We start from the raw sequence: 25,136 nt of genomic DNA, 5'->3' as shown, positions 1-25,136 counted from the left end.
CCTAAAGTCACCCGCTCAATTTGGGACAAACATTTAAACCCCTCAACACTTACCATGTTAAATACATGGCAGTCAAGAGGACACAAATGACTTTTCATGCTTCCTTTATAAGTACTTTAACCTGTTGGTGGGACCATTCCGCCTTGTTAAATGTGATTAATGTTCCAAAATTGTGTGTGTTTGCAACACACTTAAAGTCTACATGTGTCACACAACCAGACCATTTGACAAAAGAATGTGTGAAGATTTGTTGCAGAATGTTGTCTCTGGTGTGTTCAAGTACACCTTTTTGGTCTGTTAGGTGACACCACAGTTAGCCTTCGTATCTTCCGGTTCTTTGATGTTGGTTTAGTGTTTTTTTTTTTAGCCTTTAAGAAACACTAGCGGGTCTGTGTCCTTGTCTTTCTGCAGCTGTCCTTTCTGTTACAGGGTTGTGAATTAGAGCCCATTTCCTGGACTGTTCTCACTCTCCGGGCTGTTTAGCTGGGGGAAGGACTACAAAAACAAAAACTGTGTTGTAGGTAGGTGTCGGTCCCGTGCTGTCTATGTAGACAATACCTAACATGTCTACATGGACATGGGACCGACACCTTCCTGCTTTCCTTTGTCCTTCAACAATTGTCAGCACAAAAGACCTTATCTTATCTTATCTCTTCTCCATTTTAATGTCTAAAGTCTGTCCTAATATTTCCACCAGAAGCCTAATTTAGTAGATAATAGTAAAGCTGTAATAGTGACCTTATGCTGTCACCTCGATATTGGGCCTGCCTTCATGTGCAGACCTGCCACTGGGCATGGTGCAGATGTGGCAAAGTGCTTGATCTCCTAACACTCTTCTCATTGCTAAGTGTCTGGGCATGTTTAACATTAGCATAACTTATGTGTGAGCTAAAAACTGAATGAAGAGGCCATCAGAAGAAGGTGATAATTGGGACACCTGAGGACCTCTGTTCTCTGATCCTGGACTGTAATCCTTCTGAGAGACACAAACAGAGGCTCCACACCACAGGGGAGGGGAGGGGGGGAGGCAGTGTTCCTCTCGATAAAGTGATGTGATTTTTCCAATCACTCATCAGCAACTAATTAACAATGGGATTGTTTTGCTGCAAACAGCAGCCAAATCAGTCAGAGCCCTTCAGTAAATGGTAAATCAGACCGGCAGAGACAAAGGTGTGAACTACTTTCAGATACAGTAGATTAGGCCAAAAGTCTTTGTTTCCAAGAGCATTGTTTTTAGTTGTATATTGTGTGATTAGTTTGTATAAAATCTTGGTAAAAAAAATCTTTATCTTTGCTTTTAAGTTCTTAAACAAAACAGTTTATGTATTAACTGTACTTTTTGATCGATTTTCTAATGCATTTTTGTTTTTTTTTTTTAGAAAGTTGCTATTTAAACAAAACCTTTAGTTACAAACTACACTCACTAAATGAAGAACTGCAATTTTAAACCAGTATATGTTACTGTGCAGTAAGGATAACTCTGCTGGATTCTATCTGCAGGAAGGAAGTGATGAGATTTTTCTCTTGTGTCTTTTTTCAGACTAAGGTGCAACAGGTTGGATCTGAACCAAGAGTAACATCTCCAGCTCTGGTCAGGCTTTAAGGTCTGATAGTAGGATGACATCATGTAGACCTTGTCAAAAAAGGAGCTGCTTTTTTATCACACCTCCGGCCTCACTACATTCCTGCTCCCACAGAAGGAAGGAAAGGGAGTCAGATCTGGAGCTGAGCCCACTCTCTTGAGCTCTGAGCTGCCAGGGTTCATACTGCAGAGGGCAGTCGCATTTATATTTAATCTCAAAGAAATTAGTGTTTTCTTGCACTTTGTGCTGACCTCACTACATTTTGTTTCTATATTAAGCTTTGATATAGTTTGTTTTCTTTGCTTTTGGTCTTCCCCTCTTCAACCTTGTGAATCCATTACAGAGCATGTTCTCATGGCCTCAAATTTTAGCCCCAAACAAACAAGCATCCAGAGTCAGAGAGAGACCCGTATATAAACAGGAGCTCTGATTTCAAGGCAGATAAAAAGCCAGTGCTTCTGAAAATTCAGCACTTTATAATTTAAAGGACAAAATACACCTTTCACTCTGTGTGGAGAAGATGCAGGAGGGCAAGTGTTAACACTGCAGCCACGGCTGTGGCTGAGCGTGTGCCTGGTAGATTTGACGTTTCTCACGGTGGGTCAGGTGTTTTGCTACTATCGCCCTGCATGTCCGCGCACATCTCCTTTATTTCATACATCCAACAGATTCCCTCAGCACTTCACATTTATTTTTTGTGTTATGTAATACATTTGTAGATGATTACTCACACCCCCTCCTTGTTTCTCCCAGTGTTTCCCACACTGCACGCACCTCAAGAGACCTAGCCCCTTTTGGCAATGGTCCATTTGGCAGTCACACCAACAGAAGGACCAGCATGTGCGTGGGTTTCATAATAAAATAATCTTTGCCCTGGGGTGCTGAAACTCTGCAGCTACTCCTTGACAGTTTCACTTGCCCCGAGAGAGAAGGAAAAAAAAGGAATAATTAGAATCTGGTGTAGACATGTGCTCTCACTGTCAGTGCAATGCTGCATGTTGTAACTGAAACACTATGAAATAGTGTTGTTTGCACTGATCATGACCACTCATGTGCACAGAACAAGGAGGATGTAGGCAGTTAGCTTTGGTGTGAAACTGAAACTGCACCAAGAACTGAAAAGTATCATTATTTCATGTGGTTTGAACTCAGAATATCACATTTCAATGAGACGGAAAAGAATTGGGATTCCTAACATGTTGAAAAGTTGGTGGCCTGAGGTAGATGGGAAATGAGTTTCACCGCTCCTTTTACGTGTGTGTGCAGCTGAACTTAGCACTATATGTTAAAACTAAACCTGTCACAATCTTGGCAGCACAGACTCCAGGCCACTCAGGTGTTTATGCCAATACATCATTTAAACAGGTGAGCTGTATGTATGTTTGTACCGGGCAGTAAAGTGGAGCATTTTAACATGTTTTTTTTTTTTTTTTTTTTTGGCACTTTCAGATCCTGCTTTATTTTTTTTAAGTCATGGAGGTTTACAGTTCATTCAGGAATCACTCCACCACAGAGTTGCGAAGAAAACAATTCTGCCAGTAGGGGGAGAAGTTCTACCCTGCTACCTTAGGTAAAATGTTATATATGTTATATGTTTAGCAAAAGTAACAAAAAGTAAAATGCAGGGGGAAAAAGTCATCAGCATCATGGGATGTTTAAAACTGTTGCACATACATGAGTAATTTCCTTAGTTTTAGATTTCACAGCTCATGATTCTGTTGATTCATTCATTTAAAAAAAATTAAATTAACTTGACCCCATGTAGCACTCACCTACCTTTTAGTTGTATTTAAATTCAACCCTGTAGTATTTGGCCCAGGTGGATATATTGGGCATAATAATGCAGAATCATAAAAAATTGCAATACTTTGCTCGGATTGGCTGCAGATAATTAAATATAAATACTCCTAAGCTTTACAATAAAATAGTGCCTGGAAGCACTCTCATACTAACTCCAGCAGACATTGAGGTGGATGTGAGTACGAGCAGAGAGGGAGGAAGCTTTAATTTGGTCTGAGGAGGAGGAGGAGGGGGGAGGAGGAGGAAGAGAGGGGCAGTGGGAGGAACTTGTAGACTTGCCTCTAGATTTCATTGAGAACTCGGAAAGCAGCAGGTTAACATCTATGAACTGATTCCCGTTGAAGACTTTCCTTTCTCTCTGTTGGATTTACCTTTTTCCCCATTTATCCACTGAGGATATTTATTTCAAGCCAACATCTGGAGTATCAAACTGGGGATCTATGCGAACCCAACGCGGGAGTCACCGACATTTGTGAAGTTGAAGAGGAGGAATGTATCGTTTCTTTGTGAAACTAACATTTCTGATTCCAGCAATCGTCATTTCACAAGGTAAAGTGTCCAAAATGAGTGAGTTGCATTAGGAGAGAAAACTGACTGAGACTCAGGAGGGAAAGTTAAATAGGTCCTAATTAAAGTTACTTTTTGGAGAAGGTGGTGAGAAAAAGACGCCGCGGCTTCAAGTTTGTTGTATTAGCAGCTTTAAAGAAGTCTGAAGGATTAGAAAAGGTTCTTTCTTAAAAAAGAAAAAGTTAGTTAGAAAGTTACTAAAGTTGCTTTTGTAACTTTTTTATTCGTGGGGACGAAATCACAACAAGTGAAGGAGCCAGAAGCTGCGGTGCGCTTGGCTGCTGCTCTCCAGAGGTGGATATTGTGGACAAGTTTGCGCATCAGACCAGCCATAGCCTAAGTTTTGGAACTTTTGGGACATGCTTTTACCAGATTTTGTTCTTTAATCACGTTTATTTAAAGGTAGATGTGTGTGTGTTTAAAACTTTTCTCTATTGTTCTGAGGGCCGGTTTTAAATAACCTTTGGAGATAATGGAAGTTGGTGCGTGCGTTGAAGCAAGGGGATGAGGGGGGCAGTGTAGTTGGGGGAGGGAGGGCACCTTTTGTCTGCCCGTGTGGGAGAGTGTTGTGAGGGGGGTGGGTGTGGGGGGTGGAGGAGCTGCTGTTGTTCCCGTCTGCCGGTAAACAATGCCCGAGGAGAGTGTTTTATGGCTCGTGCTGGACTCTGATTTCTTTTGTTCCGCTCCTGAGCCCCGCAGCTGCTGCGCTCTCTTTGCGCAGAAAAAAAGCGTGCGCTCCCAAAGCCACGCACCACGCGCCCTGGCCTCACCAGTGTCCACAACAGGCTTCCCAATATCCCCCACGGACACTTGTGTAACAAATCAATTAAAAGAGCAGGATGTGCAAGCGCTTGTGTGCATTAAATTCCTGTGAATTAATATGATTAAAAAACTCACTCTCAAAATTTCACCAATAATTCCAACTCAGCATAATCCTCATTAATCCCAGCAGGGCAGGCTTCACTTCACTTACATTGTGCACACTGTGAGAGTTCTCCTTTTCTCCTTTTGAGGGTGTGTTTTAATATTTTTCGTGCACCTCCACAGGTCTAAAATGCTCCCTGCCCACTGAGTCGTGCCTGAATGGAGGAAGATGTGAAGCTGCCTCCAATGGAAACGGAGAATGCAAGTAAGTAAAAGCGGCACCAGCATCTTGATGCACCAGATTCTGCAAAATGTAACATGTAGAGTAATGCTGTCTTTCTTGGAATCTGTGAGGTCGTATCAGTGCAGTGTGGGGTAATTCTGGTACTTAAAAGTGCTTTTTGGTGAAAGGGAAAAGGGGCCACACATTCCCCCCTTTTCATTCCGGCCTTTGAGCAGGCCCTGTGCCCAGCAACCAGAGAGGCCCTTGAGTTTCTTGTGGGCTGCTGTGCTCTTGTAGCCCTGCAGGAGCTCTGAGCACACATTCTCTTAAAAAATACTTTAAAAGAAGTGGAGAAATTAAAAAAAAAGAGCAGAGACAGGGGTAATAGCACAAAAGCCTTCCAATTCCAACCCCCACCCACCCACACACAGCATCAGCAGCAGCCTCTGATAATGAATGCAAGACCCCTTCGCCAGCAAAGTGAGAGGACGCGTCCAGTCCTAAATCTTGTTTTTCTGCTCTTTCATGGGCGACAGCTGGGGCTCGCCCGCCGCCCGTCACCCATTGTCCTGCAGTCAGAATAATGCTGTGTGACTAATCTGAGTGGGGCTTCCCATCATGCCACAGCCAGCCCAAACACCACAACACACACACCAAACTCCTGCCATAACCCCCCTTCACTCCACCCCCCCCCCCCCCCCCCCCCTCCAAAAGGCTTGTCTCCTTCATTCTGAATGGAACCCCCCTCTTCACTCCACCCCCCACCTTACTTGCTTGTGATCTCCATTTGAAAGCCAGATGGCTGTGAAATGTAATTGGATTGGATGTCGAGAGAGTGAGATTAATTGGAATAAAGTGCAGAAATTTGAAGGCAAACAAGTGGGAACAGACTGAGAGGCAGATTGTGGGCTTGTTTGTTTAAACTATGGATTGATGTTAGGATGAGACATTTAATATGCTAACATATTCCTCTTAGCTGACCTCGGTGTGAGCTCGCTAATTTAATCTTGTGCAGAATGACAAAATATATGAGGGTGTCAGTTTTCATCTGTGGACAGTCACTAGGCAGACACAGATGTGTTTTTTAAAGGTTGCATTGTACATTTCCAGTTGTGGCACAATTTTTTTCCCTCCAGCTCAGAGGTGGCCTGGTTTACCCTCAGGGCATGTGGTCATGGCAGGCGCTTCTCTCCTCTGGTGGGACAAGAGGGAGGAAGCTATTGAAAAGCTTCTAGCCCAGGGCTGCCAATTCACAATCTCCACACACACACGGACCTCTGCACGTGTGCACACACTGGCATAGAGGAACTCTCCCTCCGCCACCCCCACAAAGCTTGTATTGTGGCCCCCAATCTCTGCTGAGTCCAATTAAAAACAGACAGGATAAGAGCATCACTTCACCCACCCGCGCTCTCGCTTCATCCTTCCTCATTAATCATTCATCCCTGCCAAGCCAAGCACCCTCAGAATCTCCCAGGGTGCACTGGGAGATACAGAGGTCAGAGTGTAGCGTCTGTAGCAGGGGGATGGTTTTAAACACCATTTGAACTTTTGTGCCGCTTGGCAAATTTTCACTTTGATTCAGTCTCCATGACATGAGGGGAAAGTCCAGCATTGACCCAGTAGGGCTGAGCTGAGTCCCGTTACAAGATGTGATGGCTTCAAACCCACTTGTATGAGCTATAGAAGTTACCAGTGAGTCACGATCTGCATTGTGGTTTTATGCAACTGCATGTGAGCATATGGTGACATAGATTTGAGTGGTAAGATAGCTTTAAATCCTCTTTCCCACAAGGGTGAGAGTGAAATCACATGCTGGCATAGAGAACAAGGTTAGGCTTGGTGTAAACTGTGGTAATCAGATGTCTGAGACTGGCTCATACGGATTGAGTTTAGATAAAATTGGCATTCTGGCAGAGAGGACGTTTCCCCTCTTATTTTAAAGCTTTAAATCTTTCTGGTTTGGACTGGGTTCCTTCTTTTGTTTTCCAGTTACCTATAGCTGCCCTACAAGGTGACATTGCAGATAATATCTTAATGTCTTAATTCATGACTTATATACTGTACCAAGAAAACTGACAAATGGCTTTCACAGGAAGTGAAAGTAAAATTAGCTTTGTGGTCGTCTAAGCAGGTCTTTTACTGTGTAGTTCAGAACTGTTTAGTTTGATTTAGGTGGCAGATGCTGTTTTATTCAAAAATATGTGACAATCACTAATGTTTTATGTGTAAAAACAAGCATTAGAGGGCAGAATTTGACTATAACTCACATATAACTATGCTTGAGATATTTGAAATACTAAAAATAGCAGCTTTAATCATCGAAAGTGAAAACTTTCAACTTGATTAAAGGTCACACTTTGGTGGGAAATCTTGTAAGTACGTAAACTGTTGCGGCGCACATTGTGCCACTCGGAAACAACAAGCGTCCTCAATGGGGAAGCTTTCTGTGATTATTCTGTGAATTGAGAGGTTATCTGAAGGTCTGGGGCTTCCTGTTTCCCATGGTGGTTCAGTCGTCTCGTTATGTAGGCAGCTCAGAAGCATGCAAGGGGCATAGCATAGAGTGAGTCAAATTTAGTTTCCAGTTGTGAGATAGTAATGAGGTCATAGCAAGGTTGAGAGGTTGTTGCCCTCCACCCCTCCCACTCGCATGACTGGCTGAGTGTTGATGCTGCTTTGCTGAAATAGACACTGTTTTGGTCAGAGGTAGCTGTTTAAAATAAACCCCGAACATCTCAACTGTCTCCCTGCGTGTCTCAAATACTGCAAAGACGTCTGAACAGGAATAGAAACGAAAAGAGAAAAAATGATTGAAATTCTTGGTTCAAGTGGTTCAAGTGATCATACCTCTCTGACCTTGCATGGAACTGTGTGCTATTGCATATTGATGATAAAGTATCTCGCCTGTTATCATCCAGCAGCACTAAAGAGATGTTACACTCTCCTTCAAGGAATGCTGCTCTTCATTTGTCCTCCTATAGGATTACCAGGCACATCTCTGTGAAGGCTCAGCTCCGTGTGGGCTTAAGTGAGTCAGGAGCATACAAGTACATGACGGGGTTAAGTGTGCCTGCTGGTGTTGGGTTTTTATTGGGGTTTAAGCTTTACCGGGCTTAAGGCTGCCACTCCCCTGGTTGGGGCCCATTCTCTAGATGCCTGAGCCTCTGATGCAGCGCTGAGCATCAGAGGGAAAAGGTTTACTGTCACACTCTCACTAGGGCTGCACATTCAGTGCTGGTGTGGTCTCTCAGAGTCAACTGATCTAGAGATCCTCAAAGTAGGGCTATCAAAGCTGCACTGTCAGAGCAGGCAGATAAGAGGCTATTTCACTCTAGTGGGTGCTGAAAGTTCACATCCACCTGCACAGGCTGTAAAAAAAACTCATCTGGTAGGTCAATATACATATGAGTGGAAATGTTACTAGGAAATAGTTAGCCTGACTTGCCTCTTATGTCACCATAAAAGTTAGTATTTCTTGTGATCAGATGTTGTTGTTGTTGTTTTACCCACTTGAATCTGAGTACTCCGGGCTAGAGGTTATCTGCTCTCACTGATAAGCATCACAAGAAGTAAAGTGGCAGGCAGGTGTTTTCACTTGGAGGTGGGATGTTGGTGAGTGAGCACAGTCAAGTTATGGCGAACATGAAAGTGATCTGACCGTCGTTAGTCAAGCAGGTGCTCAGTTCGTGTCAGTCTGAAAGATCCTCATAAACCCGGCAGACCTTTCAGAGAGTGAGGCAAGAAATAGTTTCACTACAAACACCATAATATATTTAGAACTCTCCTTTTCCCACATTTACGCAGCAATTCATATACATATGAGTCCATGCAACACATGGACTCCATGTTCCTCTCTCTGGTAGTCTGCTGTCAGTCCTTTTTAGTTCAGTGAGCAACTCCGATCCAGAACATTTTTCATTTTCTGTATCTAAGCTGCATTTTTCTCATTTTTGTCTTACTAACAGATGTGAACCCCAGGGGTCAGATCTTGGCTAATGATTAGACACATTCAAGGGAACATACACTAACCAGACAGAATGAAAGAGATGAAAGGGCAGAAACAAATATGAGAGGGACAGAATGAAGTGATGGTGTAATACTTTCATAAGCAGCAAAAGGGGAAAGCAACAAGAGCACTTCTGCACCCTTACTGTATGCCGCCCTCTGTGATTTCACATAACATTTTCCACAGCGGTGGTATTTCCACCTCACAGTCAGGCTGGTTTTGTGTCAGAGGATAAAGTCACCCCCAGAGTGACAGATGGTAGATCAGGCCCAGCAGGGAGAGAGGAGAGAGGGGAGAGAAGGCAAAAGAGGCCGTCCCACAGTCACAAAAGCAGTCAGGTCAGAGGTCGGGGAAGCATCTGCTCCGGCCTGAGGGGACATTGCATCGCTGGGAGAGACCTGTTGCCGTGGTGTGTGCTGCTTGTCTTTTCAGCATGTGTGGGTGGATCTTTATCTTGCATTGGGCTTACTTCAGGACAAAGAGGATCTATTACACTTAGTTAGTGTGGGGTGACACACACACACACGCACACACACACACACACACTTTAGCTTCATTATACTGAGTGAGATTTTTACACTTAAACATTGAATTCTCTTTATGGTGAAGTGAAACAGGAGGCATGGAAACTTCAAAGATGCCCCAAATGCTTTTACAATCTTCTGCCAATTGCGACTGTCTGGGCTCCCTGTGGTGGCACACAGGTCCTGTGACTGGTCTCACCTAACTAAGTCAACAACACAGTTTTCAGCAGTCCCTTGCGACATAAGGGGGAATGCTGTAAAAAGCAAACTGCTAGGGCCTATAAAAAGTCACTCCATAGGAGAGAAAGACAAGACAAAAAAGAGCTTTAAAAAGCTGCATGTGAGCAGAAGTACCTATAAAACTAGAGGGTTGTATAACAGGGGAAATTAAAGGGGAAACAGGTAAGGAAGTGAGGATTTAAGAATGGTGCAATGGTAGAGCAGAGTTGAGGAGACAGAAGTTGCAACAGCTGACTTCACATGGGTTCTTTATGTCCCTGGAGGAGAGGTTGGCTTGTCAGCACCCCCATCTGAGAAGGGGACCGAGGGGAGGAGGAGGGATAAAGCAAAAGGAGGAGGAGAAAGGAGGATGGGGGGAGGAGGAGGAGTCCTGTCCAACAGCTGCCTTCATTAACATGCGCACCTGCTCCCTCTGGAGATACTCAGAGGCCAACAGATGCCCTCCCTTGCACATAAACACTCACACACTTATGTGCACAACTGCACACTGCTGCACAAGCCCCAATTCAAACATAAACACTTTTCTTGCTCACATTAAATGCTTCTTCACATGACAGATGGGACTGTTAGGTACAAGCTGCATGCCAAATGAGCAGCATGGCTATTCTTCATCTTTGTGCAACTTCTAACCTGAGTTTTATGTTTCACTGATCAGCTAGTTTAAGCTGTGTGGCTGTCCTTGGTCTGGATGGAAGGGAAGCAGCCGAGGGCTTAAGGGCCTGAATGCAGAGCTTCATATGGTACATCCATAGGCGGCACAGTCCCCTTGATCTCTTTAGTCATTCAGGATGAGTGTGGACAGCGTGGGGGTGAAAGGTAGATGGGAACAGGCTCCTAGGGCTAGACTATTTTCTGGTGTCTGTTGTCCCAGCAGAATGTGTTTTCAAGGTTCTGAGGGAGTCTAATCCAGAGAGACACACTAGAACAACATGCTGTCCCGCTGCAGTGGGACTCTGCTGGGCGGGAAACTTTCAGTCCCCCACCCCCCTTTTCCTCCCCACGCCTATTATTCCCTTTTGTTTGGATAGTTGTTCCCATGATTTGAACAAAAAAAAATCCTGGTTTTCTAATCATGGCTGCACCCCATCCTTATTTCTTTTCCCAGATGCCCCAGTGACTATGTAGGTAATCGGTGCCAGTATCCAAGCCCCTGCAGTCCTTCGCCATGCCGCAACGGTGGCGAATGTCGTGCTGTTTCCCATGGCAACACGTTTGATTTCCGCTGCGTGTGTCGCCTGGGTTTCACTGACCGGCTATGCCTGACACCGACAAACCACGCCTGCATGAGCTCCCCCTGTCGCAATGGAGGAACGTGTGACCTCATTACACTCTCTGTCTACCGCTGCCATTGCCCACCTGGGTGGTCAGGTATGTAAACAACTTTATGAGTACTATTGCCCTGTCCTTCATTCACCATGAACCATAATGATTAACTCTGTTATACTGTTATTTTCAAGGCAAAACATGCCAGCTTGCCAACCCCTGTGCTTCCAACCCATGTGCAAACGGCGGCCAGTGCTCTGCCTTTGATTCCACCTACATCTGCACCTGCCCGCCCACCTTCCACGGTCAGACCTGCAAGCAGGACGTCAACGAGTGTGCCCAGACTCCTTCTCCCTGTCATAATGGTGGCGTGTGTGTGAATGAGGTTGGCTCATACCACTGCCGCTGCCCTCAAGAGTTCACTGGCCAGCACTGTGAGACCCCTTACATGCCATGCAGCCCCTCGCCATGCCAGAACGGAGGCACTTGCGTTCAGAAGGGAGACACCACTTATGACTGCAGCTGCCTACCAGGTAACACACAAGAATGTATCTACGCACTAATTAGCAAAATAAAGCTCTTTCTATTGACATACAGAGTTGGCATAAGGGTAGTGTAGCAACAACAACATTCACTTTTGTTTTCCTGTTACATCAGTTGACCCAAAAAACAGTCTGTTGTTGTAGTAAAATCTGATCCCACCCCCGACCCCCGACCCCCCATCCTCCCTCCCTGCCAGCCTCCACTGGCAGGATGCAGTCACACAGACGTTTCCTTCTGATATCCCAGAGACACACATATACACATAAACGTATAGATATAACACACCCTATTCTTGAGGTCACAGACACACAAAAATATCTTGTTTGTCAGCCAGTCTGTCTGCCATCTTTGTTGTGTGGGTAAGCATTGCTGTAGAGAAACCTTTCCCCTCCACACCAGTTCACTTCACGCTGTTTAGATATGCAGATGAATGAGGGATATTGCTGGGCTGTGTGTTAAAGTTTAATCCATGCTGCGTGTGTCTCGTGGGTGTCTGCGCTGGAATGCGTTTAGATAGTGAGGCTGGACAGACACCTGCTGAGCCGTGGGTTGATTGTTAATCAGGCTATAAAAACTCCCACTCCAACCTTTTGCTGTTTGGAGAGGAGACAAGCTGCACTGTCAACTACAGGGCATTAAAACAATCTGCCACGAGGACATTGAGAGCTTATCGTGCATGGTGATAACAAGAGGAAGGAAAAAAATCTGATCATTAACCAAGCTTTTGCTGTATCGCTCCTAATTTTGACATATTTTTTTCTCCCATCAGGCTTCACAGGTCCACATTGTGAGCACAACATCGATGACTGTCCAGGCCATAACTGTCAGAATGGTGGTGTATGTGTGGATGGGGTGAACACCTATAACTGCCAGTGCCCACCTCATTACACAGGTGACCTTTCACTGTGAGCTAAAAAAAAATGTATTCACAAAATGTACCTTAAAGTGTGCTAATGCTCCTATTCTGTGAATTCTTTCAGGTCAGTACTGCACAGAAAACGTGGACGAATGTGAGCTGATGCCCAACGCATGTCAGAATGGAGGGACATGCCACGACACACACGGCAGCTATCACTGCGTCTGCGTCAACGGGTGGACAGGTGACGACTGTAGCGAGAACATCGACGATTGTGCCAGTGCAGCATGTTACCATGGTGCAACTTGCCATGACCGCGTAGCATCGTTCTTTTGCGAGTGTCCTCATGGACGCACAGGTACGACGATCTCTGACCTGTCCTCATATCCTGCACAGACAGATCATGGTGTTAATCAAGAGATTAAATGTGACACGTTGGTGCTTGCAGGTTTGTTGTGCCACCTTGATGATGCTTGCATTAGCAACCCGTGTCAGAAGGGCTCCAACTGTGACACCAACCCAGTCAATGGCAAGGCTATATGCACCTGTCCCCCAGGTTACACCGGGTCAGCCTGCAACCTCGACATTGACGAGTGCTCACTGGGTGAGTTACGAATCAAGCTTTATTTATATAGTTTCAACTCTTCACAGATATATTTTAAACATACACCTTTAATGTTTTAGGTGCCAACCCTTGTGAGCATGGTGGCCGCTGCCTCAACACCAAAGGCTCCTTCCAGTGTAAGTGTCTCCAAGGATACGAGGGACCTCGCTGCGAGATGGATGTGAATGAGTGCATGTCCAATCCTTGCCATAATGATGCCACCTGCCTGGACCAGATCGGAGGGTTCCACTGCATCTGTATGCCAGGTAAGGTCTTTAATTAGCAAGGGGAAAAAAGGAAGGGTTAAACCCGCTAAATACTTATATCTAACTGGTTTATCTCACATTTCAGGTTATGAGGGTGTGTTCTGCCACATCAATACAGATGAGTGTGCCAGCCAACCTTGTCTCAATAACGGCAAGTGTGTTGACAAGATCAACTCCTTCCACTGCGAGTGTCCCAAAGGTGAGAAAATCTCTGAGAAATAATGGAGTAAAAGAGATAATATAGGTCTTATTTAAACTATTTTTGGTCAAACAATGGAAATGGAAAGGAGGCCATAAAAAGTGGATCATTAACCTATCTGTCAATGAGTATAGCATGCATGGTTCACAGATTGGATGTCAATGATTCACTTCTTCTAATAATGCCGCTGATGTGGATCAGGCTGTGGAGTCATTAGCATATTTGGCGGGCATGAGAGTTTGTATTAGAGCTTAGCGCCAAAACTGGGAGCAGGGGATTGGTTTATAGCCGGTAAGCTGGAGGCTATTGTGTTGTAGTTTGAAAAAGAGATTTCGTTGCACAGTAAGAGCATAAAAAGGAGGGTGGGGGTGGAGAGAGTGGACTTTTCAGTGTCCTGCGGCCCTACTTCAGATGCAAATTAGTTTTTGAAAACTGTGCACACTGTACTGGAGATTTGATCTACAGAAAATTCAGAAAGTTCAGCTATTTTTGTGTTATATGAAGAGAATTTAAAATTTGTGCTTTCAATATTTCCTGCAGGTTTTTCAGGGAATCTTTGTCAGGTTGATATTGACGAATGCGCAAGCACCCCGTGCAAGAACGGAGCCAAATGTACAGATGGACCCAACAAGTACACGTGTGAATGTGCTGAAGGTTTGTCAGACTAAACTTTCTTCTAATGTAATATTTATTCCTTTTGTGTTGCAGTTGTTAACTCTTTCTTCTTGCTGATCAGGTTACACAGGCCAGCACTGTGAGATCGACATCAATGAGTGCTACTCTGATCCCTGCCACTACGGCACCTGTAAGGACGGCCTCGCTTCTTTCACCTGCTATTGCCGCCCAGGTTACACCGGCCGCCTGTGCGAAACTAACATCAATGAGTGTCTAAGCCAGCCCTGTAAGAACGGTGGCACTTGTCAGGATAGGGAGAACTCCTATATATGTTCCTGCCCTAAAGGCACAGCAGGTGAGGCCTCAGCTACCCCTACGTGACTCTGTGGATGAAAATGTTCACACTTTTACTCATATTTTTTACTGTTCAATCTGCAGGTTTCAACTGTGAGGTGAATCTAGATGACTGTAAGAGCAAACCTTGTGACTACGGGAAGTGCATCGACAAAATCAATGGCTACGAGTGTGCGTGTGAGCCTGGATACACAGGTGAGCACTGGGTGGAGTTTACAGGTGCAGGGGGACGGTCCCCTGAGCTTTGGGAGGGGCAAGTAGGACAGGTGGCTGGCGGGTCCACTCCTGTGGAACAATGGTGTCAGATTGCCTGTGTGGGATGGGTGGTGGGTGGTGGTGGGGGTTAGAGAAAGAAACGCAGCCCCCAACCTGATACATGCACAAACACACACACACAAAGCACTAACTTTGTTTGCCATTTGAAAAGACTGTGACGTGGGGCCTGGAAAGAGTCAGTAAGGTGATACTTTAAAAGGGAAAGAGGCTGGCCTTTAATCACAGATCTGAGGCTTATTAGTGTGTAACTGCACGACAAACCCCACTGATAACTCAGATTGATATGTTTTTACTTCTTGCACATGTCTACCTGTGATCCTCTAAAAAACACACAACGTATCTGAACAAGTGGACCACTCATGTCTTCCTCCCTGTCAAAGCCCAACAGAGCCGGTTCCGACTGGATGTGTGATTATGCTAAAAAGAGGGCAGTAAGGGAGGAACAAGTGTGTGTGTGTGCAGGCTGCTGTGCCACCCCCCCCCCTCACCCCCACCCTAGCTTTTTGTGCTGATGGGGTGAGTGTGGAGGGCACGGCAGGATGAGACACAGAGGGACAGAGGGCTATTGTAACTGAAGATCAGGCAGTTGGGCCCTCCCCTCCTGATTGATGAAGAGCAGAGGAGGAGGGAGCTGGGTAGTAGATCAGAGGGGGGGTTTAATTGTTACTCGGCCGTGTGTGAAATGGGTCTGGCCTTCTGTCCCTGTAAACAGCCCTGGGTGAGGTTAGCTCTCCCTGGATTGGGGGTTGTGTATATGTGTGTGTGTGTGTGTGTGTGAAGAGGGAGAGTAGCTTCAGCCCCCCCCCCCTTCTCCCCTGGCAGCACCTCCAGCTGAAACTCCTTCTGCCTATTCAACAGGGCCCCATTCAATCAATGGCGGGGACGTAAAAGGGCCTCCAGGGGCCACCAGGCTAGGCACACATTGGAGCTGCTACAGCTTCTGCTTGTTCTCTCACTATTGTCTAAAAGCTACACAGTGCACCTAAGCACCTAATACTACAGCAGAGAGCAAAGTGTCCAGCTGTTGCCCATGATGGCTGGTGTAGACATTTATCACTTCACACCTTTCAAGAAAAACATTTGCTGCTCTGTTTTAAAGTTGTATTTTATTGCCTTGCAGGAGCAATGTGTAACATCAATATTGACGACTGTGCCATCAATCCCTGTCACAACGGGGGCACATGTGTTGACGGCATCAACAGCTTCACCTGCCTCTGCCCGGAGGGCTACAACGACGCCACCTGTTTGTCGCAGGTGGACGAGTGTGGCAGCAACCCCTGCATCCACGGCCGATGCCAAGACCTCATCAATGGGTGAGCACAGATCTAAATTTTAAAAACAAATGAGCAGATGTGAGTCCACCACAACAACACCCACCTGTCTTTATATTTCTCCTGCAGCTACAAATGTACCTGTGATGCCGGCTGGAGCGGCCCAAACTGTGACATTAATAACAACGAGTGCGAGTCCAACCCATGCATGAATGGGGGAACCTGCAAAGACATGACCAGTGGATACCACTGCACATGCAGAGCCGGCTTCACTGGTCAGTTAAAGACCTTTTTTTCTGCTGAAAGATGTTGTCTTGTTGGCTTCTATCTAACCCACGTGTGTTCTTTAATCCTGCTGCTATAGGACCTAACTGTCAAACTAACATCAACGAGTGTGCCTCCAACCCCTGCTTAAACCAGGGCACCTGCATTGATGATGTGGCTGGATACAAGTGCAACTGTTTGCTGCCTTACACTGGTATGACACGTAGCGCCTTATCTTTCACTTTCACCTTGGTCGTTACTTTAGAAACCTGCTGTGTCAGCTGTAAAAATGTAAAGATATTCTTCCTGTTTCCACACAAAAAAGTTTATCCTATCCTATCTGGTGTTGTTTTAGAAAACATTACCCAGCAGCTACTAGCAGGGAAGTCTGTTTTTGGCGTCTTTCGAGTGGAAAGATCTGCTTGTCAGCTTTGCAAGGATAACAAGAGTGTGTGTGTTTTGGAATACCAAGCCACAGTGGCTAATATAAGCTGGAGAACTCGACACTGCTCCAGGCTCCTATTCCCACTTCCACCACGTCCTGTTTCCTGTCTGTGATCACACAATGGCAGGAAACAGGAAGGCCCTTCCTGTTTGGCTAAGTGGTCATGGAAATGGATAAGGAAGTGGAATGGAAACTGGGATTTAGAAGTTGATGTCACTCTACAAAGTGCTTGAAATTTAATTGATAATGATTTGGTGACTTTGAGTTGGCTACTTATGTCTTAACACTGATGTTTTCTCTGCTACCAGGGAACAACTGTGAGATCCTGCTTGCCCCCTGCAGCCCCAGACCCTGTAAAAATGGTGGGATGTGTAGAGAGTCTGAAGACTACCAGAGCTTCTCCTGCATTTGCCCTGAAGGATGGCAAGGTATACATCCACCCGTCTCTTTCTGCTTCGTCTGTTTCATGTGTAATCTGTCTTTCCAGTGGATCATTTCTTCGTTTTTCTTCATCTCCAGGTCAAACATGTGAGATCGATATCAATGAATGTGTGAAAAGCCCTTGCCGCAATGGTGCTCTTTGCCATAACACTATGGGCGGCTACCACTGCAAGTGCCAGCCGGGTTACACTGGGCAGAAGTGTGAAACCGACATTGATGACTGCAAACCAAGTAAGGAAGAGATCAGAAGCTTTTTAAGTTCCCATGTTGTCTGTGATTGAAAACATCACCAGTGAATGGTCGCCTTACTTCTTTATTTGTGTGTTTCAGATCCCTGCAGTAATGGTGGTCTGTGCCGCGACGGTATCAACACTTTCACATGTACCTGCCTGCCCGGGTTTCGTGGAGGCAGATGTGAGCAAGACATAAATGAGTGTGAGAGCAACCCTTGCAAGAATGGGGCCAATTGCACCGACTGTGTTAACAGCTACACCTGCACCTGCCCACCTGGCTTCAGCGGCATCAACTGTGAGATCAACACCAACGACTGCACTGACAGGTAGCTCATCTGATCGAAACTATGGTTCAGCTCTATGTAATAAACCCAGTTATGTTTTATCTAATTGTTTTTTTTGTTTCTGCAGTTCTTGCTTTAATGGCGGCACCTGTGTGGATGGAATCAACGCCTTCACCTGCCTGTGTTTACCAGGATTTACAGGCAGCTATTGCCAGTATGATATCAACGAATGTGACTCAAAGCCATGTCTCAATGGCGGGTCTTGTCTTGACAGTTATGGGACGTACAAGTGCACCTGTCCTCATGGTTACACAGGAGTCAACTGTCAGGTAGGCAGAGATTTTCACCTTGTACTGCTCTCGTGTACAACCTCTCTTTATGGCATTTATCTATAATTTCCTTTTATTTTGTCCTATCAGAATCTTGTGCGCTGGTGTGACTCTTCCCCCTGTAAAAATGGAGGTACATGCTGGCAGCAGGGATCCTCTTACACCTGCCAGTGTCAGACTGGGTGGACTGGCCTCTACTGTGACATCCCCAGTGTATCCTGTGAGGTTGCAGCCAAACAGCAAGGTATGTTCATCTCCAGCATGTGCTTTAAGTTTTTTTTTTTTTGGAATATTAAAGTCATCAGTGTGATTTTTGTAACTCCTTCATTTGTCTTTGATTGCAGGTGTTGAAGTGGCTCACCTGTGCAGGAATTCAGGCCAGTGTCTGGATGCTGGAAACACACATTACTGCCGCTGCCAGGCTGGATACACTGGAAGTTACTGCCAGGAACAGGTGGACGAGTGTTCACCCAATCCCTGCCAAAATGGAGCCAGCTGTACAGATTATTTGGGAGGTTACAGCTGTGAGGTAGGAGATATCAGAAATTGACATACTGAAATTAAATAATATAAAATTGATATTTTTCTGGTAACACAGTAAATTTGAAATAATGTGATAATTAAAATTTTTAAAAATGTGCTTTTTTTCTTAGTGTCTTCCTGGCTACCACGGTGTGAACTGCTCTAAAGAAATCAATGAGTGTCAGTCTCAGCCTTGCCAGAATGGCGGCACCTGCATCGACCTCATCAACACATACAAGTGCTCCTGTCCCAGAGGAACACAAGGTACACATCTGCATCTCAGATATATTTAATTGACCAAGATAAATATGGTGTTCGCATTGTTTAACCCAGCTGTTCTGCCGTTTCCCAGGTGTCCACTGTGAGATTAATCTGGATGACTGCAACCCTTTCAGCGACCCGCTCACTAATGAGCCCAAGTGCTTCAACAACGGCAAATGTGTGGACCGCATCGGAGGCTATCAGTGTGTGTGCCCGCCAGGCTACGTAGGGGAGCGCTGTGAAGGTGATGTCAATGAGTGTCTGTCTGACCCCTGTGACCCCAGAGGATCCTACAACTGCATCCAGCTCACCAACAGCTACCGCTGCGAATGTCGTACAGGATATACAGGTACGGACGTGAACTCTGCAGCAAGACTAGAACAGTCTGTGAATGTTCCTAAGAGTGCCTGATGCATGGTTTTTGCTTCTGTCCTGCAGGTCAGCGTTGTGACAAAGTGTTTGATGGCTGCAAAGGAAGGCCCTGCAGGAATGGAGGGACATGTGCTGTTGCTAGTAACACACCTCATGGCTTCATCTGCAAATGTCCACCTGTGAGTGCAGCCCTAACAGCTACTTCCTGCTGCAAGTATTTTTCAAGAATGAAAAAAAACAATCCTAAACTGTCCATTTCTCTCCCTCTAGGGCTTCACCGGCTCCTCCTGCGAATATGATTCTCGCTCCTGTGGGAATCTGAATTGCAGGAACGGTGGTACATGTGTCTCAGGCCACCTCGGCCCACGCTGCTTGTGCCCTTCAACGTTTACTGGGCCAGAGTGCCAAACCCCAACTGACAGTCTCTGCATCTCCAACCCCTGTTATAACGGCGGCACATGCCAGGTCACTCCAGACCCTCCTTTCTTCCAGTGCAGCTGCCCCAGCAATTTCAACGGCCTGCTGTGTCACATTCTGGACTACTCCTTCATTGGAGGCTTTGGCCGGGATATCACACCACCTCCAGAGGTGGAGGTGAGCTGCGAGATTCCACAGTGTGATGAGTGGGCGGGGAACCACATCTGTGACTCGCTGTGCAACAACCATGCCTGCGGCTGGGATGGAGGCGACTGCTCACTTAATTTTGATGATCCCTGGCAAAACTGCTCCGCTGCCCTACAGTGCTGGCGCTACTTCAACAACGGGAAGTGTGATGGCCAGTGTAACAGCCCTGGGTGTCTCTATGATGGCTTTGATTGCCAAGGACAGGAAGGACAGTGCAAGTAAGTGTCGAAAAAAAGTGGAGAATATGCCTTTGAAAATGTTGCCTTTGATTCGTAAAGTTAATAAAACTTTTGTTGTTTTTTTTCAGCCCTTTGTATGACCAATATTGTAAAGACCACTATGCCGACGGTCACTGTGATCAAGGCTGCAACAATGCAGAGTGTGAATGGGACGGTCTGGACTGTGCAAACAACATGCCAGAGAAGCTGGCCGAGGGACACTTGGTTCTGGTGGTCCACATTCCCCCAGAGCAGCTTAAAAATCGCTCCTCATCCTTCCTCAGAGAGCTCAGCAGCGTCCTCCACACTAACGTTGTGTTCCGCCGCGATGCCAAAGGGGAACCCATGATCTTCCCATACTACGGCAACGAACAGGACCTGGTGAAACATAACGTTTTGAAGCGCTCTGCAGATGGCTGGCCAGAGTGGGCTTCAATGCCGGCCAATGTTTTGGGTCAGATGAAGGAGAGTGTATCCTCTATGGTCAGCCCACGGAAACGCAGAGAGCTGGATCCCTTACAAGTCAAAGGGTAGGCACCACAGCAAGGGCACACACCCTATCTATAACATTGTAGGAAATTACTTAGATGTTAATGTTTCTGTGCATTTCTGCTTATAGGTCTATTGTTTACCTGGAGATTGACAACCGCCAGTGTTACCAGCAGTCTACCGAATGCTTCCAGAGCGCTACAGATGTGGCTGCATTCCTCGGAGCACTGGCCTCTAGTGGGAATCTCAATGTTCCCTATATTGAAGCTGTCACAAGTATGTCACCCTTATCCAGTCATGTGGTACACATATACTTACGTATACATTACATGAATCCTAAGTAAAATATGGTATTTTCTGTTTTTGAACAGGTGTGAGACCACCTCCTCCTTCAGATTTCTACCCCATGTATGTTGCCTTCCTGGGTTTGGCCGCATTGGGTTTCATCTGCCTGGGAGTCCTGGTTTCTCGTAAGCGACGACGAGAACACGGGCAGCTCTGGTTCCCTGAAGGTTTCAAAGTGTCAGAGCCAAGCAAAAAGAAACGCAGAGAGCCACTGGGAGAGGATTCAGTTGGACTGAGGTAAGTCAGAAGTATCTGCATTTTATCCTTGGCGTCAGCAGTGAATTTGTATTTGGGTTAATGTAAGTAATCTAATCCCCCTCTGCTTGTCAACAGGCCGATGAAAATCTCTGACATCAATCTTATGGATGACAATCAAAATGAATGGGACGATGACGATCCAGACTGCAGGCGCTTCAAGGTTAGACGAATAGTGATAATATTCCTGTCTGAACAACTGTCTGTTCTCACATTTGATACTGATATTAACACTGTGATATCATGTGACTTTCAGTTTGAGGAGCAGGCCATGCTGGATCTGAGTGATCACACTGACCACAGGAAATGGACACAGCAGCACCTAGACGCTGCTGACCTGCGGATTGCTTCCATCGCTCCTACGCCTCCTCAGGGAGAGACTGAGAACGACTGCATGGATGTGAATGTCAGAGGACCAGGTATGTACATTTATTCACAAATATCATATGTTTCTCTGTCCTGAAATACCTCTTAAATACCTTGGAGTCTCTTTTGAAGAATGATTTGGAACTTACTATCTTTCTCTTCCTTCATTTCCAGATGGTTTCACCCCTCTGATGATCGCTTCCTGCAGTGGTGGAGGCCTGGAGACCGGTAACAGCGAAGAGGAAGAGGATCCGTCAGCAGAAATAATCTCTGACTTCATTTGCCAAGGTGCTAACCTCCACAACCAGACAGACCGCACAGGCGAGACTGCCCTGCACCTGGCTGCCCGATATGCCCGCTCAGATGCCGCGAAACGCCTCCTGGAATCTAGCGCTGATGCAAACGTCCAGGACAACATGGGCCGCACGCCACTTCACGCCGCTGTGGCAGCTGATGCGCAGGGAGTGTTCCAGGTAACGTGTTTGTCTTTTGGACTCTTAGTTCTCTCTAGGTGTTTTATTTTTCAACAAAAATTGAACTCCTCTGTTTCCTGGCAGATTCTAATCCGAAACCGTGCCACTGATCTTGACGCTCGCATGCACGATGGAACAACGCCGCTCATCCTGGCAGCTAGATTGGCTGTTGAAGGCATGGTTGAAGAGCTTATCAACTGCCACGCTGATGCCAATGCCACTGATGATTCTGGTAGCTAACATTTTATATCCACCCACCATCTCCACACAGCCTAAAAGATGCCTCATTGTGCTGATTATAACTTTCTCTCTCGCTCTGCAGGTAAATCTGCTCTTCACTGGGCTGCAGCTGTGAACAATGTGGAGGCTGCTGTTGTGCTGCTGAAAAATGGTGCCAACAAAGACATGCAAGACAACAAGGTGTGTAAAAAAACTGTCTAAAGACACATTAAAACTGAAGTTACATTTACAGTAATGTATGTAGTGTATTAACGTTTGTTTTTGTTTGTTTGTTTGTTTTAGGAAGAGACGCCGCTTTTCCTCGCAGCCCGCGAAGGCAGCTACGAGACTGCTAAAGTTCTTCTGGAGCACTTTGCCAACCGTGAGATCACCGACCATCTTGACCAGCTACCCAGAGACATCGCCCAGGAGCGCATGCACCATGACATCGTCCGCCTCCTGGATGAGTACAACGTGGTTAGAAGTCCTGAGCTTCACAGCACCCCGCTCAGCACCTCCAGCCTCTCCCCGCCTCTCTGCTCCCCCAATGACTATCTTAGCAACCTCAAGCCCACCCTCTCCGCCAAGAAGGTCCGTAAACTTAGCTCCGGAAAAGGAGGAAAGGATGGCGGCAAAGATAATAGGCTAAAGAAAAAGAAGTCCCTGGATGGGAAGAATAACTTGCTAGACACATCAGCTGTCCTCTCTCCAGTTGATTCTCTCGAATCACCGCATGGCTACTTGTCTGATGTGGCCTCTCCTCCCATGCCCTCACCCTTCCAGCAGTCCCCACCTATGTCTCTAAATCACCTACAAGGCAACGGAGACTCCCACATGGGTCAGATGAACATAGGTAAGGATATGGGTTGCATGCCTTTCGACCCTAACCCACCTCGTCTCTCTCACATGCCTGTGTCCAGCCCCAACAGTCAGGGCACAGCATCCAGAGGCCAGTGTGACTGGGTGTCTAGGATGCACCCCAGCGTAGGCCAGCAAGGTGGCTTTGCCCAAGCGCCACCCATGGCCCACAACATATTGGGGGCTCTGCATGGCGTCAGTACAGCCACTCTGTCTCAGATAATGGGCTACCAGAACCTGCAGACCAGCCACCTTGGCTCCTCTGCTCACATGATGCAGCAGGCTCACTCACGGCAGCTCCAGCACCAGAATTCAAACTCCACCACAGCCCTTCAGCCCCTCAGCCAGAGCTTTCCGACTGTGGAGATAAATGGATCTGATATGCACCAGAACAACGGCCGCTCTGTGCAGATCCACACCGTGATGCCGCAGGAGACACAGATCCTTGGTACCCAGTTTCTTACCCCTCCCTCCCAGCATAGCTATTCAGGCCCCATGGACAACACACCCAACCACCAGCTACAGGTGCCAGATCACCCGTTTCTAACGCCCTCCCCTGGCTCGCCTGACCAGTGGTCCAGCTCGTCGCCACATTCCAACATGTCTGATTGGTCAGAAGGCATCTCCAGCCCACCCACGAGTATCCACTCGCAGATGAATCTAATCCCAGACCAGTTTAAGTAGAGACTTGTGAACACAGACCGAAATTTTGGGTGGAATAAAACTACTAAGTTCACACAGAAAGACTCAAGACTGAAGATGCTCCTTTTTTACTATGAGTTTTTATACTAATGATAAGAACAGTTCTAGTAATTTTGTATTTATTTATGTGCTTTTTTTTTGGATCTGGAAAATAAAAAGAGGCTTTTATATTTATGCTTTTTATTTTTTCTGTTTTGTTATGTATGGGAAGATTAGACCATTGAAAGGAGTGTTTATCATAAGTAAAAAAAACAGCTCCTAGATGTGTACACTGGCTATTTATTTGTGTCTTGAAATGTTCACTGGATTTATTTTAATCTTCTGGCTTTTTGCATTGCTTTATGTTTGTACAGATTTTTGTTGTCAACTTTTATAGATTATTTTAAATTTTCAGTATTAATTAATTATATTTTAACCTTCTTTGTCTTTAAGCGACACAGGTTTTGTTACTGAGCTACATTTCACTAAGTCTTATCACTGAGTCTGTGTTAGATGTCGAACAAATATAAATATATATAAATACATATAAAGTGTCATGAAGTAATAACAGAGCAAATAAGAGTACTGTTGGAGATTTTGGACCTTAAAACATAGAACAAATATCTCTGATTGGCTGAGAATGAGTTGAATTTGGGCCTATTTTCACAGAGTCTGGGCTGGTGCTGAGTGATTGATTTGTGATTATGTATGATGTGAGGACTGTTCCTTTTATTTCATATTGTATCCCAAATCAGTGATTATGGTTACCGTGTTTAACCTGTTAAGTGTTAAATTGCAGACTTGTTGTAGAATGTTACATTTGCCAGTTTTTTTGAAAAAAAAATAGTGCCAGTGTGAATTTTGTTTTTCCTAAGAAAAGCAAATGTATTTGTGAGATTTCTTGTTTAAAAAAAAGAAAAGAAACAGAAAAATGGGGACCTTTGTGTGTTTTAAAGACATCACCTGCACTTGTGTGCGGTTTATGGTGTCTAAATGTCATGTTTTATAAACTAATCCAGAAGTAAAGATGTGTTTAAGAAATGTAATTCAAAATCAATCTACATGCAAAGTTGTAGTTTGCAAAGAATTATTTCATGATTTAAAATGTTTTGTAAAAACTGTCTTGATTCAATAAAAGCTACTATTAAACTTTAAAGCATGACTGCCTTTCTTGATTTTTATTTCCTCCTCTGTGTGGCTCTGTAGCTATGAAGAAAAAGTGAAGGTAACCAGAGGAGCTGGTGTCTGGTGCCCTCTAGTGGTGATGATTGTGATTTAAGCTGAAATCACAGACCAAGATATTCACTAATTCTAAAGGTGCCTGGGGCCTGTTGCTCCCCTGAAACAAACAAAAAATGAAGTTGTCCCCATATAGTTCAAGATAAATAAATATATATATA

General features: G+C 45.5%; 1 protein-coding gene across 1 annotated transcript; it reads left to right on the top strand.

Moving 5' to 3' along the window:
• Positions 1-3,692: 3,692 nt before the first annotated feature.
• On the top strand, positions 3,693-24,670 carry notch1a (notch receptor 1a). Its single transcript, XM_028417644.1, has 34 exons — positions 3,693-3,932; positions 4,998-5,079; positions 10,916-11,178; positions 11,268-11,606; positions 12,386-12,508; positions 12,597-12,830; positions 12,921-13,076; positions 13,157-13,342; positions 13,428-13,541; positions 14,082-14,195; positions 14,278-14,511; positions 14,595-14,705; positions 15,907-16,099; positions 16,187-16,332; positions 16,422-16,535; positions 17,075-17,194; positions 17,286-17,438; positions 17,538-17,766; positions 17,852-18,053; positions 18,144-18,297; positions 18,398-18,582; positions 18,707-18,839; positions 18,928-19,185; positions 19,275-19,387; positions 19,479-20,050; positions 20,140-20,580; positions 20,670-20,815; positions 20,911-21,121; positions 21,218-21,302; positions 21,396-21,558; positions 21,680-21,978; positions 22,063-22,210; positions 22,301-22,398; positions 22,501-24,670. Exons 1-34 carry the CDS (start codon positions 3,875-3,877, stop codon positions 23,737-23,739), a joined length of 7,416 nt encoding a protein of 2,471 aa, XP_028273445.1. The 5' UTR covers positions 3,693-3,874; the 3' UTR covers positions 23,740-24,670.
• The last annotated feature ends 466 nt before the right edge of the window (positions 24,671-25,136 follow it).

The sequence above is a fragment of the Parambassis ranga genome, chromosome 12, assembly GCF_900634625.1.
Source record: "Parambassis ranga chromosome 12, fParRan2.1, whole genome shotgun sequence".
Lineage (NCBI taxonomy): Eukaryota > Metazoa > Chordata > Actinopteri > Ambassidae > Parambassis > Parambassis ranga.
Note: the sequence above shows the minus strand (reverse complement) of the source record. Positions and strands in the feature narration are given on the sequence as shown.